Source organism: Callithrix jacchus, chromosome 10 (genome assembly GCF_049354715.1).
Source record: "Callithrix jacchus isolate 240 chromosome 10, calJac240_pri, whole genome shotgun sequence".
NCBI lineage: Eukaryota > Metazoa > Chordata > Mammalia > Primates > Cebidae > Callithrix > Callithrix jacchus.
This window is the reverse complement of record NC_133511.1, coordinates 108881576-108904235: the sequence shown is the minus strand read 5'-3', so window position 1 is coordinate 108904235 and position 22660 is coordinate 108881576. Positions and strand designations below refer to the sequence as shown.

Genomic DNA, 22660 nt, shown 5'->3' with positions numbered 1-22660 from the left:
GCATCAGGCACTTCCTCTCTACGTTACGCGGCGCCGCCGCTACTTCCGGTGCACCATCCTCAGTCCGGGCAGCCCCACATGCCTCGCGCCTAAATGGCCTAATCAGAAGGTGCCGATGAGGGGCTAGGGGTTGGAGCGCACGGCAGGGATTTAGAGTACGGTGGAGCGGTGTGAAGGAGTCGGGGTTTGGCAAAGGTGGAAATGAAGGCGTGCCTCCTACGTGAGTTCCTCGAAACTGGAGATGTCCAAGCATCGGCATCTCTGTGGCAGAAAGAACAACCGGGTGCCAGCAGGGCTGGATAAAGGGCGAGGGTCTTGAGGAAGCTGGTTATGATGTGCTAAGCAAAAGGATTTGCATTTTATCCTAAAAGCCTCGGAGAGCCTGAGATGAGCCTCCTTTGTGTTCCTATTGCAGCCTGTGCACGCGTCCGATCACAGCATTTACAGCAGAGCATAGGACCACGCGTTAATTCGCCTCGGCTCTCTTCAGTGCTAAGCAAATTTTGCTTGGGTGAACAGACCTACATTTTGGCTCAGACACCACCATTTACTAGGTGTATAATCTAGGGCAAGTCCTCGCCTCTTTTTAAAATGGGTATAGCTCTTGTTGGGAGGATTAAATGAGATAATGCATTTAAAGAATTTAGCACAATGCCTGGAACACAACAAAAACTCAAAAAATTTAAAACGAACCCACCCCATTTGAGCTCGTGAGAAACATCATTAAAGTGACCATGTTAAACCATGTACCTTACAGTATGAAAATAGCAAAAGTAGCACTGACTTGACGGTTTTATGCAAGTCATTCTCTAAGATCTGCCAAAGTATAGTCACTGTGGAACTTTTAAAGCCTAGTATGAGTGTTTATCTGCAGGAAGCTCAATATAGGTATACCTTATCAACGTACGTATATTGTTGCTACTATCAAATCTGTTTTCACAGCACTCATTATTATTTGTTATACTTTGTGATATTAAAGGAAAATTATTTATCCTAGAACTGAAAGGAAAGAAAATGCTAAGGTCAGACTACAGTTTTTTTCCCCCATGAACTAATTTGTCAGTGTCTGCTTCTGGCTCAGGAACTTTGGCTGTATCTTCTAAAAGATGTCATTTCTTTCTTTTCAATGATTATAGTTTTGGAACAGGAACAAAGAAGTCTGGATTGAGGAGTTCCTAAAAGTAATAATTAACCCCTCTTCAGCCTCTAAGTAGTGTATTTCTCAAAAATCGGTCCATGATTTACTTGCATCTGAAATCACTGCTTTTTTTTTTTTTTTTTTTTTTGAGACGGAGTTTTGCTATTGTTGCCCAGACTGGAGTGTGATGGTGTGATCTTGGCTCAGCACAACCCCCGCCTCCCATGTTCAAGCGATTCTCCTGCCTCAGCCTCCTGAGTAGCCGGGATTACAGCCATATGCCACCACACCCAACTAATTTTGTATTTTTAGTAGAGATGGGGTTTCTCTATGTTGGTCTGGCTGGTCTTGAACTCCCAACCTCAGGTGATCTGTCCACCTCAGCCTTCCAAAGTGCTGGGATTACAGGCCTGAGCCACTGTGCCCAGCCAAATCATTGCATTTTATTTTTAACAGAATCACCTGCATTTTTAACAAGTACCCAAGTGATTCTGTGCGCAAAAATTTTGAAAACTTTTAGGACGCATGTAGGGATGAAACAGATGGACAGCCTACTAGAGAGTTGTTTGATCTATCTAACAGAAAAAACCTCTAGGTCTAGTAGCCAAAAATCTCACCTAAGTGTCACACTGGATAGACATAGTCCCTCACCTAGTTTTTAGACAAGTCATATCACAAGCCCAAACCTCTTGATTGACAGGGAGGCCAGATCTCTTAGAGGAAGGAACCTGCACCATTGTCACAAGTATATACTGTAAATTTTCCTCCAAGCCCTTATCCAAATGAATGCAGCCATTTACTCAAATGGTTACATACTGGGGAAAAGTACCCCGATCCTTTGGGGTTTACTGGGCAGTGGCTCTGAACCAATTCCTGGAAACCTAGGACACCTCTGAATCCCACGAGTGAAAGTGAGGGCTTATGATGTTCAGGTGATAGATGGAATCTGAGTTCAAGTTTGACTCACAATGGACCCAGTTGGTCCACAGATTCATCCAGTGGTTATTTCCCTAGCTCCTGAATGTATACAGATGCTCCCTTGACTTATGATGGAGTTACATCTTGATAAACCCATTGCAAGTTGAAAATATCATAAATCAAAATGCATATGCTACACCCAACCTTCCACCCAATGTGGAACATAACAGCTTAGCTTAGCCTGCTTTAAACATATTCAGAACACTTATATTAGTCTAAGCTGGGCAAAATAATCTAACACAAAGCCTTTTTTATAATAAAGTGTTGAATATATCATGTAATTTACTGAATGCTGCACTGAAGTACAGGTTCTACTAAATGTGCATCACTCTTGCACTATTGTCAAGTCAAAAAATCATCAATGTTGGTGACAACCCAAATTGGAAAAGAAAAAAAAAATCATCAATGGAACCGTCATAAGTCAGGGACCATCTGTAGCTGGATTAGTCTTATTTGGCAACTGCCAGAATCCCCATATTGACTCTCTGACCCATAGAGTGAGGGCCAGTTGGCAGAAAAGGCTATGTGAAAACTCCTGGAACTTCCCCTTACTACTAAGATAGTAAATACTGGCAATACCACATTCCTGGAGGAATTGCAAAGATTAATGGTGCAATCAAAGACGTGAAAGAATCAGATGGTAATTCTATCACATTCTCATTCTCATTTAATTTACTGTTGGCCTGCGCAGATGTCAAATGGATCTTGGAGAATGACTTGGCTGTTGTAAATTTAATCAGGTAGTTACTCCTGAGTCCAATGCAGCTGCTGTTCCACATGTGCTGTCTTTACTGAGGCAGTTAACATAACCTTTTGCCTTTAGTATGCAGCATACTTGACCTGGCTCGGCCTTTTTCTCCATATTAACTTACAAAAAAACTTTCTGCCTTGGCTGGGCACAGTGGCTCACATCTGTAATCCCAGCACTTTGGGAGGCAAAAGCGGGCAGATCGTCTGAGGTCAGGAGTACAAGACTAGCCTGGCCAACATAGTGAAACCCCATCTCTATTAAAAATACAAAAAATTAGCCAAGCATGGTGGTACATGCCTGTAGTTTCAGCTACTCAGGAGGCTGAGGCAGGAAGATCGCTTGAACTAGGGAGGTGGAGGTTGCAGTGAGCCAAGATTGTGCCACTGCACTCCAGCCTGGGTGACAGAGTGAGATTCTGTCTCAAAAAAAAAAAAAAAAAAAAAAAGAAACATTCTACCTATACCTGGCAGGGCCAACAGTATACTCTCATAGTCTTGCCTCAGAGATACCTCAGTTCTTCTGCTGTCATACTACAGGTCCACCTCTCATCCTGACATTCTATAAAACATCACACTCGTCAACAATAATGCTGATATTATGCTGATTGGATATGATGAACAGAAAGTAGAAAGTGTTTTTGATGCTTTAGTAATACATGTGTTAGCTTGATGTGATGGCTCATACTGTAATGCTGTGGGCCAATAGGCCCACGACCAGAGTAGTCATGGTGGCAGGGAGGGAGGATATGCATGGGCTCAATAACACAGACTTCCTTTTCCCAAAGCTGACCTGGCCAATGCTACTGCTGCATACCTAACCTACAAATAGCCAAGACCAACACTGAGCCTTCCATATGTCACCATTGATTGGGTGACCATCCAACCACTTGTAGCAGTTTGATTACATTGGACATTTTCCATAATAGAGAGGGTAGAGATTCATCTTCACTGGAATATGCTCATATTCTGGATATGGATTTACTTCCTTGCGTGCTGCTTTGGCCAGTGCCACCATCAGTGGACTCACCAAATGTCTTATTCCCCTTCATGGTACTCCCTAATCAAGGAATTCATTTCACAGCAAAGGAAGTACATCAATGGGCTTAACTTCTCACTCATTGGAAACAGTTTGGCTAATTGAAAGATAGAATGGCTTACTGAAGATGTAATTATGGCCCCAATCGGGAGAGAATCCCTGAAAAGGTAGAGTTCTGTATTATTGGATGCAGTTTATGCTTTGAATCAGAGATCAGAATATGGTGCTCTTTCTCCCTTAACCAGAATACATGACACTGGGAACGAAGGGTGAAAATGAGAGGGACCCCTTTCAGTAGTATAATTACTAACCTACTTGTCTCCTGTCCCAGCGACATCGAGCCATGCTGGTGTGGGAATGCTTACACAAGGACTGTGCCTGGAACCAAAAGGATTTTCTCAGGTGCCTCTTGGTGCTTTGTGTCCAGTAAAAAAACAAAGAAAACTACAAAAGCAGCAACAACAAAACAACAGAATGATAATAACTTGGATTAAGAATGAAGATTTGTGTTTTACCATCAGGTAAAGAAATCAGTGAACTGGGGTTCTGGCTAAGGGCAAGGGAAATATGGAGGGAGTGGGGGACAAAGCCACCTGTGATGTCATAACCAGTAACAGAAACAAACACTGTATGCTCTTTGTATGTTCTTTCTCTGCTAGTTATATGTATGTGCCTTTGTATATGAAAATGATGTTCTTCTCTCTTCTCTCCACTATTTTATACACATGTAGTTGGAGTTTACTTTTACACTTTAGTTTCTAGGTAGCAGGACATTCTGTAGGATGATGATTGAATTTGAAGAGTATGTAATATGGTCAGTGGTAGGTATGGTGACTGTTGGAATTTCATTAGGGGGGAAGCAGTGAGAGCACCTTCACTTCTATGAAGGAGAAACAGGTATTTTGTTAGCTGGAAACAGAGGTATTGTGTTGATCCTACGGAAATTCAAATGTGTGTAGAAGGGTGGTGCATATGGAAACTGAGTAACTGAAGGAGTGGACTCTGAATTATCAATTCTTATTAACGCTCAGCTCCAGACCCACCCTTTGTTGCCTGCTTGTTGTACTGGAACACTTCTCCCTTGCTAGCCAACCCAACAGTAAGCTTCATTAGTCAATAGTCCTGAAGGCACCCTCGAGGAAGGGGCTCTTAAATTTTTTTTTTAATTAGCCCTTATAAAAGAGGAACGGGCTCTTTTTCATGGTTCCTGTGTGTTCCTCTGTACTAGGTTGAATAATATCCACCCCCAAATTTACGTCCACTCAAAACCTGTGAACGCGACCTTATTTGGAATATAGGGTCTTTCCAGATGCAATCAAGTTAAGTTCAGGGCAGAGTGGATTAGGATAGGTCTGAATCCAGTGACTGCTGTCCTTACAAGGAGAGGGAGATTTGGAGACAGAGGGACAGAGAAAGACAGGAGAGGACGCCATGCGAAGGTGGAATCAGAGCTTGGAGGGATGTTGCCACAAGCCAAGGAATGTCTGGAGCCACTGGAGCTGGAAAAATTGGGGTAGGATCCTCCCCCAGAGCCTGTAGAGGGAGCGTATCCCTGCCAATACTTTGATTTGGGACTTTTGGTCTGCAGAACTGTGAGAGGATGAAACTTTGTTGTTTTAAGCCATCCCATTTGTGGTAATTTGTTATGGCAGCCCTAAGACACGAACACATCTTTTCAGCCAATCCTGCCATGCACCATGGCCAGCAGAGCTTGGCACCTCCCCTGGGCAGTTTCCCAGCAGCACAGTGAGTGCTCTTGGCACAGCACCCCAGCAAACGTCGCCAACCAGCAAAACGCCGCCATGTCTCCTCCAGTGAGGTTTGGCTCCTTAACCCTGATAGATGGCAGCTGTTCCAGAGTTGTTCCTTCCTTGCTGTTCTGCCTCAAACTAGATGTAGAGGCTTCTGTCTACATCTGTTACGCCCATGTGAAAGGAAAATAAAATCTCAGGACCCTAATTCACTCTGCCAAAAGGAAAAATTAAACTCAAAGCTGAGTCATGCAAGAAGCTGCATTTGCTTTTGTTCCCAGAGAACTACTGTTCAAGGTTAAATATTTCCATGGGTAGCTCCTCTATGTTTACCCTTTCTAATGTAAAATGCCAGTTTACTGGGTGTGAGATGAATACGTAATTGACTATTCTCCTACCTGCTCCTTTTTTTAGTATCATGTGGATCACCAGACCCTCTCTCTTGCCCCTCCAGCCCACTTTTTCCCTTTAAATATTAAAGCTCTCAAAATCACCTTTGGAGAAAGGCACAGACCACAGACTTTCTGTGATTCCGTGTTCTTTTCTACCAGACATTTTCTTAACCTTGGCAAAGGAAACGTCTAAACTGATGGAGACTCGTCTCAGATACTTTTTGGTTTACACTTGTGTTCTTAGAGTTCTCTTTTTCCCTTTGTCAGTAACCTCTTATTATGGTTAATATAGGCAGGCTGGTGTGCCGTGGTGTGATCTTGGCTCCACCTCTCAAATTCAAGCAATTCTGTTGTCTCAGCCTCTCGAGTAGCTGGGATTACAGATGTGTACCACCACACCCAGCTAATTTTTGTATTTTTATTAGAGACAGTTTTGCCATGTTGACCAGGCTGGTCTTGAACTCCTAATCTCAAGTGATCCATCTGCCTTGACCTCTCGCAGTGCTGGGATTATGTGCATGAGCCACCGCCTATTTCTTTCTTGTCCAAATAATTATGTAGTTTCTGTCTCCTGAGTCCTGATGGTTATAGTGGGAATGTGGCATCAGGGGTTGAAAGCAAAGGCGAACTGTCTGGGCCCAGGATTGGCCTCTGTATGTCACTGATTTGCCTCTGAGTTTGGTGGCTGTCTCGGCCCATCGCTCTTGTGTTGCTTGCTCCCTCTTGTCTGTCCTCACCTGAGACTACCATCATAAACTAGATGTTGCTGGTTCCTTGCTTCCTGTTTTGAAGCCACCATTTCTCAGCATGTGGCTGGAAGGGCAACTGCATGAGAATCACTAGGGGATGCTGTAAAAATGCACATTCCAGGAGCCCGAATGTGCATTCAGGATTCTTGGTTAGTAGGCAGGGCCCAGCAATGTGCTTTTGTTTTTTTGAGACGTTGTCTCACTGTGGCCTGGCTGGAGTGCGGTGGCACAATGTCGGCTCACTGCAATCTCTGCCTCCCAGGTTCAAGCAATTATCCTGCCTCAGCCTCCCGACTGCCATGCCTGGCTAATTTTTTGTATTTTTGTAGAGACAGGTTTCACTGTGTTACCCAGGCTAGTCTTGAACTCCTGATTTCAGGTGATCTGCTGGCCTTGGCCTCCGAAAGTGTTAGGATTACAGGTGTGAGCCACTGAGCCTGGCAGCAATGTGCATTTTTAACAATGTTTCGTTCCATTTTGCCAGTATCTGCACCATTCTCTGTACCCTTTCCATCTGCCTGTTTTCCACAGGTGATCACTCTTCCACTCAAGAGATATCTCATCCCCTGGATGGCAAAACTGATAGATGCTTTAAGCGCTGGTAGCTCTTAACAGTGATTCTGAGTGAGCTACACCCTGTAGCCTATTTTCAGTTGCCGATTTTCACACCAGGCTCTTGCCAAACATTCCCTGTTTCAATCATGTGCAGCTTGTGGAGCACCTGCTGCTGTATTCCTGAGAAAATCCAACCCAAGGAAAATAATGGCACATCATGCTAATAGCGCTCAGTGAAGGTGTTGCATAGAGAAATTCCCAGCCCGTGTCTCACTGCCAAAGGTTTAGCAGTTCCCAGCTTGAGGAAGGAGGGTGGGAAGAGAAACTGCCAACCCTGCAGCATGTTTGCTGTGAGGCTTTCAGGTCTCTGCCAACTTTCAACAACGTTTAGAGGCAAAGGACGCTTCCCCAGACTCCAGACAGGAATGCCTTCTGTTCAATGCCCAGCACGATTGTAGATGCTGCAGGAGGTAAACTCTCCTTCCAGTGAACCACAGGGTAAACTATGAGATACAATTAAAAAACGGTGTAATTGGATGTGAAATTATGGAGAGCAGACAAAAATCTGGGGAACAAGAGATCACTAGAGGTTATAGTCATTAGTAAAGTCATTATGGAGTATAGGGAATTATGTCAAGCTTTTAAAGTATGTAGCATTCAGACAGCTCAAAGATATTCTTATAGTTACATCACCCCTAAACATAGCCAGCAACATATACACATTCTTATTTCTAATTAATAGTAAATAATAACATTAGTTAACATTTCTTGAGCGCTTCCTACGTGCCAAGTGCTGTTCCAATCACTTACATGCCTACACTGATCTAATTTTCAGAGCCCAATTACTCAGGCATTATTATTAAACCAATTTTACAAAGAAGACTGAACCACAATGCCACATGATACCATGTGACACTTCTCTGCAAATACATGCCAGAATGAAAGCAAGTTAGGAAAAATAGGACTATTCCTAAAGTGACATATGGGCCATTTCTTGGGACCTCATAGCTGGTGTCTTTGAGTGACTTCAGAAGAGAAGAGTTGGTAGCAGTGTAACCCAGCAGCCCTTGGGTTATTAAGCATCCCTGGTGGCTTTATCTAGATAGCTTACCAGATTCCTCTGTAGAGCCACTGAGTCCCCAGAACCATGGGAATGGCATCATTTTGGGTGTATGAACTAAGATGTCAGACACAAGACTTGATTCAAACCTTAGCTTCACTACTCCCTTGGTGGGTAACTTAGTAACTTAACTTAAACAAGTTACTTAGTTTTCCTCATCTGTTGGACTGTATGAAGATTCACCCATACATTGATTCATTCATTTAATCTACAAATATTGAGTATTGACTGTAGCCAGCACTGTGCTACTTGGGAGGCTGAGGGGTGGAGGACTGCTTGAGCCCAGGAGGTCAAGGCTGCAGTGAGCTATGATTGTGCCACTGCACTCAGGCCTGGGCAACAGATCATGACCCTGTCTTAAAAAACAAAAATAAAAATCCCAAACAAAGAGGAAAAGTAAAGCACTTTGAGTGAGAGCCACCAGAAATACAAACATGATGGATTTAGACTCCTAAGATTTAAGATATTGGTGTCACCAGATAGGGACCATAAAATATCAATGTATTACATAGTTAGGTAAACTTTTAGCACTGAATTTTAAAAATGAGCAAGTAATAAAAAAACTGTTAGGACTGACCAGGCAGGTTAAAATGAGAACCAAACAGATGTTTTTTTCCCCCTAAGACAGGGTCTCACTCTGTTGCCCAGGCTGAAGTGCAGTGGTACGATCATAGCTCACTGCAGCCTCAACCTCCTGGGCTCAAGTGATCCTCCTGCCTTAGGCTCCCAAGTAGCTGGGGCTACAGGTGAACAATGCCACACCTGGCGGACATTTTAAGTTTTTGAAGAGATTGGGGGGGGGTCTTACTTTGTTGTCCAGGCTGGTCTTGAACACGTGGCCTCAAGGAATCTTCCCATCTTGGCCTCCCAAAGGGCTGGGATTACAGGCATGAGGACTGTGTCTGGCCCCAAATAGAACTTTTTTTTTTTTTTTGAGATGGAGTTTCGCTCTTGTTACCCAGGCTGTAGTGCAATGGCGCGATCTCGGCTCACTGCAACCTCCGCCTCCTGGGTTCAGGCAATCCTGCCTCAGCCTCCCGAGTAGCTGGGATTACAGGCACGCGCTACCATGCCCAGCTGATTTTGTGTGTGTGTGTGTGTGTGTGTGTGTGTGTTTTTAGTAGAGATGGGGTTTCACCATGTTGACCAGGATGGTCTCGATTTCTTGACCTCGTGATCCACCCGCCTTGGTCTCCCAAAGTGCTGGGATTACAGGCTTGAGCCACCGCGCCCGGCAGAACTTTTTTAAAATGAAAAAAATTTTAAATTAAAATCGCAGTGAATAGTTTCAACCAGCAGATAAGATGTGAACAGTTAGAGAAATGGAATATAGATATGAAGAAATTATGCAGCATGTGGCTCAGGGAGACAAGGATGGAAAGTATGAATGTGAGATTAAAAGACAGAATGGGCAGGTGCAGTGGCTCATACCTGTAATCACAACCCTTTGAGAAGTTGAGGCAGGTGGATCATTTGAGGTCAGGAGTTCGTGACCAGCCTGGCCAACATGGTGAAAACCTACCTCTACTAAAAAAATTACAAAAATTAGGCAGGCGTGGTGGCTGGTGCCTGTAGTCCCAGCTACTCAGGAGGCTGAGGCAGAAGAATCGCCTGAACCCGGGAGGTGGAGGTTGCAGTGAGCCGAGATTGTGCCACTGCACTCTAGCCTGGATGACAGAGAAAGATGCTATCTCAAAAAAGAAAAAAAAAAACCGACAGAATGAAGACTTGACACTCGTAACTTGAGTCTCAGATAGAGACATTGAGATAATGAGTGATGATTTTTCAGAAAAACAAAAGACATGAATTCATAGCTACAGGGAGCATACTGTAAACCAGGTAGGATAAAGAGTTCCACACTTAGACCCCTTAGCAGAAAACTAAAGAACACCAAGTCAAAGGCATCATAAAAGAGGCCAGAGATAGATCACCTATTAAAAAAAGCGCCATACTGTTTTCTGAAAACCAACAGTGGAAGGCAGAAGTCAGTAATATGATCCAGTATTTCACTAACTTAAAGATGCCGTCAATGCTAAATCACACCACTGTTTTACTCAGCACCAAAAAAGAAAAAAGGTGATGTCAAAGTATGCTATGCACCAAAATATTTGAGATGTAAGAAGTAAAAGTATACAAGAAAATTGATAAACAGGTGGTAATTTATTTTATACAAAGATGTGTGTATAAGATAATAAAAATGTCTAAGTTATGGAGTTTTAAAAATCGAAGTTAGAATACTGGGCCACAATAGCATGTATGTAGGGAAAGGGTTCATCAGGCTTACAATGTTCCAAAGTCCATTATTATTAAAGAAGGGGTTATGATACCAGATAACTTTAGATTGTATAGAGTATGCATTTTAAAAGCTCAGGAGTAAACACGAGAAAAATAAAACTTCAAACCTAGTACAGAGGGAGAAATGGAATAATGATAATAAAACCAAACAGCCAATCAAGAAGTGATGGGAAAAATGCACAAAAGAGAAACAAGTAGGACGAAATAACATGAGAGAAATCTTCATGTTTTAGGAATTACAATAAATGTAAACAGAATAAATTTGTTTACTAAAGGATAGAGATGGCCATGTGAAAAACCAGCATCTAGGTTTGACTTACAAGAGATAAAACGAAACCATCAACACGTGGCAAGATAGGAGGTAAAGGGATCAAAAGATACACACTACATACCAACTAATGCTATATTGAGATCACAGAAAACAGATTTTTTTTTTTTTTGCTAAGACAAAAAGCATTAGCAATAAGGAAGTCACTGCATAGCAAGAAGAGTTGAACTCACCAGGACAACACAAGAATTCGAAACTTTATTTACTCAATGGAATGTATAAAGTTAAAACTAACAAAACAGGAGAAATTGCAAATCTTTTACAGTGAGACAATTTGAAATACCTTTGTCAATTATTAATAGGTCAGACAAGAATTAGTAAAGATATGAAAGATTTGAACAACCCAATTAACAAGCATCGCCACATATGTAGAAAACAATTAGAGGCTAAGTGCCTTGGCTTACACCTGTAATCCCAACACTTTGAGGGGCCAAGACTGGAGGATCCTTTAAGCCCAAGAGTTCCAGACCACCTTGGGCAACATACCCAGCTACTCAGGAGGCTGAGGTGGGAAGATTGCTTGAGCCCAGGAGGTTGAGGCTGCAGTGAGCCAAGATCATGCCATTGTACTCCAGCTTGCGGGACAGAATGAGACCAGTCTCAAAAAAAAAAAAGAAGAAAAATAAGAAAAATTAGGAAGCAAATGTGAAACACATTAAAAACTGGCCATACCTGGACATACAAGTCTTAAAATATTTCTAGCTAGGCATGATGACTCATCCCTGGAATCCTAGCTATTTGGGAGGCTGAGGCAGGAGGACTGGAAGAGACCAGGTGTTGGAGACCAGCCTGAACAACATACTGAGACCCCCATCTTTAAAAATAAAAATTAAAAAGCCAGTGCCTGTAGTCCCAGCTACTCAGGAGGCTGAAGAGGGAGGATCACTTGCAAAAGCCCAGGAGTTCGAGGCTGCAATGAGCCATGGTCACGCCACTGGACTCCAGTCTGGGCAACAGAGGGAGACCCTGACGCTAAACAAACAAAACCTCTAATAGGTAATGCAATTTACATTTGTGTTTCCTAGGGTGGCTGGAAATTATCACAAACTCAGTGGTTTAAGATAACAGAAATTTATTCTCACAGTTCCCTGGAGGCCAGAAGTACAAAATAAGTATCACCACACCAAAATCAAATTGTTGATGGGATGCTTCATATTCAGAATTTCTAAGAGAGAACCTGTTAATTCCCTGCCGTTTTTTGTAGCTACTGGTATTCCTTGGTTTGTGTCTGCCTCACTCCAATCTCTGCCTTCATGTTCACATTGCCTTCTCCTCTTCTGTCTGCAATCTCCCTGCCTGATTAAAGACACGTGTGACTGCATGTAGGACCAATCTAGACAATCCAAGAAAATCTCCCCATCTCAGGACTCCCAATTTGTTTTGATTTTTATTTATTCATTTATTTTTGAGATGGAGTGTTGCTCTGTCACCCAGGCTGGAGTGCAGTGGTGCGATCTCAGCTCACTGCAACCTCCGCCTCCCGGGTTCAAGTGATTCTCCTGCCTCAGTCTCCTGAGTAGCAGGGACTGCAGGTGCCCACTACCATGCTGGGCTAATTTTTGTATTTTTTTAAGAGATGGGATTTCGCCATATTGGTCAAGCTGGATCACTCCTGACCTTGTGATCTACCCGCCTCAGACTCCCAAAGTGCTGGGATTACAGGCGTGAGCCACCACACCACCAGCCAAGAGCCCCAATTTAATCACATCTGCAAAGACCTCATTTCCATTTAAGGTAATATGGGGTTCACTGGAATAAAACCTGATGTCTTGGGGGCCATTATTCAGCTTAAATACAACATATGTTTAGATACTTTGTGCCTGGATGAATTCTCATTACTTTAAATGTCTTAACTTACTCTCAAACCATCTATGACCTAGGTGCTATTATTTCCATTTCTCAGATGGCAAAGCTGAGGCAGAGAAAGGTTATAATTTGTCCAAGCTTTATCATACCCACATGTTCTTTGACCACATGCAATTAGTTAGAACCAACAACAAAAGCTATGTTTAAACTTTCTATTCTGAAATAATTCCAGATTGACAGTAAATCTGTGAAACAGTACAAAGTATCCATATCACTTAAAATTTCCAAAGGTTAACATCTTACCACATTTACTCTACCATTTTCTCTCTATATAATTTTTCCAGAACCTTTTGACATTCAGTTGTATATACAATATTCCATTAACCCTAAGTGCTCCAGTGTGTACTTCCTAAAAGACAAGGACTTTTTCCTCAATTATGACGTTATTATCAAAATCAGGAAGTCACACTGATATAATGCTATTCATCATTTACAGACCTTACTCAAATTTTACCAGTTGTCTCAAAAATGTCTGACAGAGCAAAAGTTTAAAAAATGCTTTCTTGACCAGGATCCACCTAGAAACATGAGCTGCATGTACTTTGCCACATCCCTTTGCTCTCCTTTAACCTGAAATATTTGACAAGTATAGGCTGGTAATTTTGCAGGATATTCCTCAGTTTAGCTTTTTCTGATATTTCTCTCCAATATGTTCATGTTATGCATTTTTGGCAGGAATATCACATAATTAATGTATCTTCAGCACATTTTATCAGGATTCACAAAATATATAAAATTGTCTTATTAACAGTGATATTAATATGATTTTTTTTGAAAAAAATACATTTATAAAATTCTTAAATCTGTGCATTTAAAAACACTTTAAAATAACAGGTCAAATATATCATAACATAAAGATACACATGGAAAATACACATATACATGTTTGCATACATGCATGTACTCATTCATGGGGTGAAGCAAAGGAGGTAATTCCAATAAACTCAGATACTAAACATGGGAAAAACCTTGAACATGAGTGAGATAAATGTCCAATTTATGAAATGAGAAAAACAACAGAACAAACCACGAGAAAGCAGAACATAAACGAGAAAGGCAGAGAAAATGAATGAAGCTAAGATTGGTTCTTTAAAAAAATTAAGAAAATAGACAAACTTCTGGTAAAATGGCCAAGGAAAAGAAAGTGAGAAGATACAAATATCAGAAAAGGAAGTATATGTATCCAGGAGAGATTTAGAAATAAGAAAATTCCTTGAGCTACTTTATGCTAATACACTGTAAAATGGGCAAATGCTTAGATTTATTTTGTCAAAATTGACAAGAAAACAATAGAATTCCTGAATAGTTTAAGTACAATGAAAGAAATATAATCAGTGGTTAAAAGTCTTCCTATCAACAAATCCTAAGGCCAGACAGCTTTATAAACCTTTAACAAACAGATCACTCCAATCTTTTACAAATCCTTACAGAGAACAGGAAAATTGGCAATACTTTCCAATTCAATTAATGGAGTTATAATCTTGACACCATAACCTGGCCAAAAAAGTGTAAGAAAGGCAGACCGCAGGCCAATTTCATATACATGCAAGAATCCCAGGTAAAATACTTGTAACAAACTGATTTTAGTAATGAATGGATAATGAAATATAACCAAGAATGGAGAAGTGATTCTTGTTTACTCTTGTAGTGATTCTTGTCTACTCTAGTCTTTCTGTGTTCAAGTCTTTTTTTTTTTGAGATGGAGTCTCACTCTTGTCGCTCAGGCTGGAGTACAGTGGTGCAATCTCGGTTTACTGCAACCTCCACTTCCTGGGTTCACGTGATTCCCCTGCCTCAGCCTCCAAAGTAGCTGGGACTACAGACACACACCACTGTGCCCAGCTAATTTTTGTATTTTTTTTAAGAGATGGGGTTTCACCATGTTGGCCAGGCTGTTCTCGAATTCCTGACCTCATGATCTGCCCACCTCAGCCTCCCAAAGTGCTGGGATTATAGGCTTGAGCCACTGCGCCTGGCCCACCTGTATCCAGATCTTACCTGGTATGCATTAGAACATAAAATCAGGTCAACAAAGTTAAGCCTGAAACTTTTACTGCACTATTTTGAAGGTTTGGAGTATACTGTTTTCTTTTAACATAGTTTTTCTTTTCATGCGCCCAGCCAGAAAAATACATTTTCATGTCATCATCATGTTCACCTCTGAGTGTCAGATACAAGAGGGTGCTTGCCACGTTGAAGCGATCAAAGCCACAGCTCAGAAATTTAAAAATCGCTACGGGATTTTCTAGCCAGAATTACAGCTGTTTTCTTTTTTTGAGACAGGGTCTCACTGTGTCACGCGGGCTGGAGTGCATGCAGTAGTCCAATCACAGTTCACTGCAGCTTCTAATTCCTGGGCTCAGGCAATCCTCCTGCCTCAGCCTTCCAAGTAGCTGGGACTATGGGTGTGTTAACACCATACCTGGCTTATTTTTAATTTTTTAAATTTTTTGTAGAGATAAGAGCTTGCTATGTTGCCCAGGCTGGGCTTGAACTCCTGAGCTTAAGCAATCCTCCTGCCTCGGCCTCCCAAAACATTGAGATTATAGGTGTAAGCCACTGTGCTTACCCAACAACTATTTCCTAACTGGGATAAAAGAAAAAGTATTTTGTGTACTTGTAAATGAATCTCTCCTCTATCTACCACCACTACACTAAACTAGCCAACCAACCAGCCAATGTGTGAAAGTAGATAAAATACTGCCCCGGTCATTGTGGTGTCACCATTTCTACAATAAAATGAGAGGAAAAAAGGGCAAACAACTGTGTCTTTCATAAAGCTATATTTATTCCATTTAAATGACAATTTTTATTCTGAAATTGTATTCTTCCTAATTTTAGGGGGTAAAATATATTTTCTTTTACATAAGCTGATAACAGATGGTTATTTGGTTTTTGTTTGCTTTTGTTTTATGTCCTTAGCTGGCAAAATTAAAAGCCAGAAGCTAAGGCCCCAATTTTTTTTTTTTTAAATACAAATCTACTGATGCTTAAAACTCAGAGCTTAGGAACCACAGCCTAGGTAGGTAAAGGCCAGTCTTCTTGTAAATTTCACAATATTGAATTCTGTCTTGGTGAGTTCTCCATACAAGTTATGAAGCAGGATATAAGTCAGTCTTATATTAAGTCAGTGTAAATATGGCCTTAATTTCAAGAAATGAATTTTTGTTGTACACCATGGTTATAGCATGTTTTATTAAAACTAATTATATCAGTACCTACCTATAGAGTATCAATTTAAAAAGTATAATGCCATTTCTATGATGTCATTGCTTTTATAGGACTAGCCTCTGTCACATGTGTGAGCAACACTGATTCAATACAGAAACAAAAAAGGCTGGGTGTCCAAGCAGACCACTTTTCTAGGTCAGGGTTTCAGGGGTACCATAGATGGTACCAGTCTCAATGTACACTTTGGCCCATTTATCTTTATAAATCATACCATATAGCTTCGATATTTACATACATTTAAACCGAGAAGAAATATACGTTATAAGAAAGCATAGTTTAGTGGGTTTCATGTGTCAGAAATAACTCCATATTTCACAATTATTTTTATGTCATTAGTTACCCTTGATAACAAATAATTCCATATAAATTTACAAACTGGAGCATAATTTTATGAAACCTTAAAGAGATCTTTGTAAATTGCAGTGTGTCTGCTTATAAACAAATCAAATCAATTAATCTCCATTTCTTCAAAGTGTCACAAACAAAAGAGTAGCTAGACATTACTTTTTATAATCAGCTTCAGAGAAAATACAGAAATAATGATCAATGGCATTTTGGAGCAGATAAAACTGCCGAGTTTTGTGTTTGAGTCTATCATTCTGTGAGTTGCTATGAGAGGATTCCTTCTGATTAGCTGTTCTTGACAATATTAGTTCTACATTCATTTGATGTGACCATTTATATTAAACTTCAAAATTACCTCTGGTAGTATCCAGAATATATGTCAGAACCCCTAAAAGTAACTTTTGTTTTCTTCTTAAGATAACATTTAGTTATTTTAATAACTACTGAAACAACAACTTTAGATTTTCAAGAACAGTAGGGTGCCTTGCAGTGAACATGCACACGCTGGAGCATCTGGCCAAGTTACTGTGCAGTTATCAATGCTTAGTTCTTCTTGATTTTCTTCAGATAGCGAGCCCTTGTAGACTTGTTCATATCTATGGCTAATTTAAAATAAATCCAAGAAGGTAGGACTGAGATGACCGAGCCCTAGGGAAACAGAATGCGAGAGATATGTAATTACAGCCTATCATTTGGGCTAAATTGAAGCATATGATTTAATGTTTTATTATAGTGTTGTTTTTATTTATAGGTAGATTTTTAAATTCTTGGGTATACAGCCATTGTAGTATGTTTAGACAATGTATATACACTAGGCTATTACATACTATCCTCTAACTCAATGGGAAAGAAACCCCAAGCCAGAAAGTACTGATTTGCAACTCAAAAAATCTACGTACCATAAGAGCATGGATCAGGTATCCATTGGTTCGGGACTGCAGGCCTACTGTTTTAATTGCAGACTTCACAAACGTCTCCGAAGAAGGTGTATCCAAAGTTGGCTTTCGGATCTTAGCCAGTTTTGTAGCTACGAAGTATGGCAGGACACTCTAGAAAGGTAACACCCACCCCAGAAAACATGCCATTGATTATAAGGCCACAAACACAGAATGTACAGTGGTGCTTGACTGCTCTTAGTGGTTGAAACATCTGTATCTTTAGAGAGTGAGAAGAAAAGAGAAGTGGCTATCTAAAGCCAACTTGATAGAACACATGATGGCATAAAAAAAACTGTAACAAATCAATCTCTCAATAAAACAGAGTTTGAGACCAGAGAAGGAGTTAAAAATAAGCAGAAATCTACCTTTTTGAACCTTTACTATTTTTTATTTTTTTGACATGGAGTCTTGCTCTATCGCCCAGGCTGGAGTGCAGTAGCATGATCTCAGCTCACTGCAACCTCCACCTCCCAGGTTCAAGCAATTCTCCTGCCTTAGCCTCCTGAGTAAGCTAGGATTACAGGCGTGTGCTACCGCGCCCGGCTAATTTTTATATTTTTTAGTAGAGATGGGGTTTCACCATGTTGGTCAGGCAGGTCTTGAACTCCTGACCTTGTGATCCACCTGCCTTGGCCTCCCAAAGTGCTGGGAGGACCCCTTTTTGAACCTTTAAAAAGGAAAGCATCAAATAGAAATCTAGAGAGCACAGATTCAGCATACCTTTTACATGTAGTAAACTGAACGTTGTGACAAGACCACCAAGTAGGAGATTTTTAATACTTTATCCTTCTAAAGAGATAATGCCAATTTTCTCCATAACTGATGGCTAATTAAGCTTTTCTATTGGCTTTGGTCCTACTAAAATAGACATCTTATTTTCTCAGCCTTGTGCTGCTACTTTTCTCCCCTAGTTTCTTACCATTCTACTTGAGTTTTATAAAGAATTTTATTGATAAGATAGAACCACCTCTGTTTTGCTTTTTGCTTTTTAGAGGGAACACAGTACAATATGGAAGCCATTTGGGTAACTAAAAGACACCTGACTAGGTGGGTGTGAGGTGACAGATCTGGACACAACCTTTAGAGGAATCTGAATACTGTTTAGTTCGTTTTGCTTATGCTTGCTGCATTTTGGATGTGATTCAACACAGAATATAAGGAAACCCTATTATAACAAGTCCTGAGTCATGATACAAGAGGTCCTTCTATAGTTTGAAATAACTTGGGCATGGTAGTTCAACAAAGAGTGAATGTATTGTTTATCTCACATGTATAAAGTATCATTGCAATGATACTTCTTTATTTCTTTTTTTTTTTTAGGCAGGGTTTGGTTCTGTCACTTAGGCTGGAGTGCAGTGGCATGATCTCAGCTCACTGCAGACTAGACCTCTTGGGCTCAAGTGATCCTCCTGTCTCAGCCTTCTGAGTAGCTGGGACTATGGGCATGCACCACCATGCCCAGCTAATTTTAAAGTTTTTTGTAGAGACAGGGTTTCACCATGTTGCCCAGGCTGGTCTCGAACATCTAGGCTCATGTGATCTTTCCACCTCATCCTCCTCAAGTGTTGGGATGACAGGTTTGAGCTGGCACATCTGGCCCAATGACACTTCTATTACAGAAAAGGAATGGTTCTAACACATGGTGGTCAAAATCTTAAAACTTCATTATACTAGAGGTAGAAATCCAACTAAGGTCTGTTCCACTCTATGGATTTCCTTCCTGAAAAGAGACCTGGAAGGTCTCCTGCTGAGACCTGGCAGGAGTGGTCCCATGTCTCTGGGTTTTTGTGTATGTATGTGCTTTGTATTTTTCCCACTCCTAAGTAGAAGTTAAGGAATGCAACCCACTCTCCTTTACAGGTTAGATGAAACCTCAGCCTCCCCATTAGAACCAAGAACCCCAGGGCCCAACTGCTGTCACTCTTCATCTGTCTCTTTCCCCATCCCTGCAGCTACAAACTCATACTAAGTAAACTAATTTCACTGAAGTACTCCAATATTTGAGCCAGCTTTGATTAGGTAACTTTTGATTTTTGAGAATTTGTTGATTGAGATTATCACTATACATTTATCCCTCACTTAGCAAAAATAATTTTTTTGTCTCCCTCACTTAGCAAAAAAATTTTTTTGTCAAATCTTTCTTTTCTTTTTTAGGATGGAGTCTTGCCCTGTTGCCCAGGCTTGAGTGCAATGGCTCTCAGCTCATTGCAACCTCTGCCCCCGGGTTCAAGAGAGTCTCCTGCCTCAGCCACCCAAGTAGCTGGGATTATAGGCACCTGCCACCATGCTGGGCTAATTTTTTTTATCTGTAGCAGAGATAGCATTTCACAATCTTGCCCGGGCTGGTCTCTAACTCCTGACCTCGTGATCTGCCTGCCTCGGCCTCCCAAAGTGCTGGGATTACAGATGTGAGCCACCATGGCCTGTCAAATATTTTAAGAACCATTTTGCCACAAGGATATCATCTACGAGAGCACACATGTTGCCGTGAGATCTCAGACTCAGACTGAGTAGGAAATGCAGAGTTCAATGAAGCTCTCACAATGGGTCAGTAAAGAAAAGGTCATTCCCAGAGCAAAGCTGAGTAGTAAGGAAAGAGAGTATCTGCAGATACCCTGGTCTCACATAATGAAGGAACATAAGCAAACCATTTCTATACATTAAGTTTAAAGGTCACAAAAAAGTGAAGATTAAAAAAAAATCCAAATATAGATCACAAGCCTGCTAAAGGTATTATAAGGTTTTGAGCTTTTAGAGGTAGAGATAGTCTAATCATTATATCTCTCAATTGCATTATAATGCTTTGTTCTTTTCTTCCATCCTTCCTGCCATCTTCTTCCCTCCCTTAATATGTACATGGCTTAAATTGGACTATTTTGATCTTGTAGGAGAATTAAGTTGCACTGCCTGACTAAACCACTTGATGGTGCCACAAGTCAACTCATCATGCAGCTAAACCACAGGCCTAGTCTAGAGAACCCCCAGATCAAGGGGTGGGGACAAGAGATGCAAACTCAGGAATTCCAAGTTAGGTTATGTTTTTCCAGCTAAGAAATGTAAATTCTTTTCTGGAAAGGATATTTATTTCCACAACGGTTTCAAATCAAGGCAGTTAACATAGCCTAGTGGAGGGTTCAAAGATGAAACAGCCTTTGAGCTAAGTCTTGAATGAAGTGCAAGAATTTGCCTGATTGTAAACAAACAAGGGAACAGCAGGAATGGAGAAAAGGAGCTATAGAAGAGCATGATGTTTTTCAGAGAACTGCTTAGTTCAGTATGGTTCAAATGCTGGAAATGTGTGAAGAGTGGCAGGAGGGAGGCAAATGACACAGCAAACTGAATCCCATCACTGGGTGGTATCCATTTCCAAAACACAAGCTCCATGAAGACTTGGCCATATTCACCACTCTGTTTTCAATGCTTTAGAACAGTACTTGGTACATAGCAGGGACACAGTTAATATCTACTGAATGAGTCGGCAAAAGATACTTCACTACGGACAGCACTGAGGAACAGTACTGGGGTCTCTTTCCACTGCTATGATCCAGAAAATTAATTACACCAAGAAGTTGATTATATGAACATTTAAGCCAAAATTTTAGATATTCTAAAGCATATATAAGACCACCTATCTAAACAGGCATACTTACAGATATAGCTACTTGCCAATAATTTAAAAATACATATTCCAAGTTATGTGAAAGTAAAAAAATATCTTAGATACCAAAAAGCCATTTGGTACATCCTTAAACTGTTAAATAAAATCCCAATAAAGGATAATTAATTGATTTCTCCAGCTTATTCAGAAAAACATTATAGGAAACAGGTCAAGAAGATACTTAATACTTCTATAGGAAATTGTGGGGAGAACAGATTTTTCAAGTTACTCAAGCTCAACAAATTTCTTTTACAAATATTGCCAGCTCAGAAACAACCTGACCTTGAGAGCTGCAGATGTGGGCAAGTAGCCTGGTCTTCAAATTCAGAATTCCCAAATGGCAAATAATTAATTAGGCCATAAAGCAAAACTGTTGGTGCTTCCTTGCTCAGCCTATTTTTAAAAAAAATTACTGAAGACAACTTGGTATCTTTTTTCCCACCCACCGGAGCAGCTTGCTTAGATAACTGGACTTCATAGCACAATTCGGGGGTGGGGCTCTTGATTCAGAACAAGAAGGCTTATGGCTATGGAGTAGTGGAATGAAAGATGCCGGAAATTGCATGGCAGATATTCAGGAATGAAGCATTGAACCTTGGAACTTAACACGGTAGAGCATCTTTCAGGGGTCATCGTCTGTGTAAACATGCCTTTCAATCTAAAAATCACCAGAACATCACATGACAATGATTTGGGAAAATGTAGACCCAGAAGACACCAGGGTCTAGTCTATTTGCACAGTATGAGATTGTCACATCCGCCTTTACTGAGTATTAAATTCCACCACGTAGCCAGCAAACACTCAAAAAAAAGGCAGAAACTGGGGTTCCTATGAAGAATATTAAGACAACTCCATTTCCTGAAATCTGTGTCTACTATTTCAGGATCTGGTATACAAAAGCTTAAATAATTATGCACATATATTCTAGTTTGGAAGTCTGTATTACTTTACTTGCAGACCATGAAATGAGCTTTTCCATATAAAGCCCCTTGATTATCAAATTGGCAGAAACCCTTAGACTTTCTAGAAATGTTAGGAAAAAAGGAATCATTCTGATGGTGCAGAGATCCCTGGTTATACAGCAATGAAAAAAGACCCGTAATAACAATACATGTAAATCTTAGCACCTAAATCCAAAATGAAGGAGTTCAAAATATCGCGCTGTATACAAAGATCCTTGAATAAATGTTGGCTGACTGATAATCTTGTAAATAACCTGCCTCCAAAGATGTGGAATTTGTATGTTAACATTCAAGGAACAAAAAGAAAAACATGTAATCTCACAAAAGGCATTCACTTAACACCAAACTATTTCCTGAGCACCTACTAGAACAATGTTTTAGGCAATGGGAATTTAATGAATAACATTCATTGTGAATAAAATCAGAGTCCCTAATCTTACAGAGCTTACATTTCAGTAGGGGAATACAGACCACAAACAAACAAACATCAACAACAACAAAAAGGTGTACAGTATTGGCAGGCGATGAAAAAAATACCTGGGTGAAAGAGCTGATGGAGGCTGGGCC

At 40.7% G+C, this 22660-nt stretch overlaps 2 protein-coding genes and 1 long non-coding RNA gene across 6 annotated transcripts in view; 1 reads left to right on the top strand and 2 right to left on the bottom strand.

Annotated features, from left to right (window-relative positions):
- Positions 1-4325, bottom strand: part of ALKBH3 (alkB homolog 3, alpha-ketoglutarate dependent dioxygenase) — a 43729-nt gene extending 39404 nt beyond the window's left edge. The window contains exon 1 of the mRNA XM_035262394.3: positions 4214-4325. The gene's annotated coding sequence lies outside the window, so the exon portion shown is untranslated. The remainder of the gene's footprint in view (positions 1-4213) is intronic.
- LOC128928981 (uncharacterized) lies at positions 39-21252 on the top strand. Its single transcript, XR_008474767.2, has 3 exons — positions 39-220; positions 4234-4423; positions 19627-21252. It is a non-coding gene; the product is annotated as an uncharacterized LOC128928981 (long non-coding RNA).
- The window catches only part of HSD17B12 (hydroxysteroid 17-beta dehydrogenase 12), a 175816-nt gene continuing 164424 nt past the window's right edge, over positions 11269-22660 (bottom strand). For 2 of the 4 annotated variants that reach the window (XM_002755199.7, XM_035262391.3), the window contains 2 exons: positions 17434-17583; positions 15389-17182 (listed from right to left, as the gene is read on the bottom strand). In XM_002755199.7, coding sequence (XP_002755245.1) covers positions 17078-17182; positions 17434-17583 — 255 coding nt within the window. In that variant the 3' untranslated portion in view covers positions 15389-17077. Of the gene's footprint in view, positions 17183-17433; positions 17584-22660 lie in introns of all 4 variants that reach the window. The other 2 variants (XM_078340886.1, XR_013523398.1) reach the window with 2 other exon arrangements.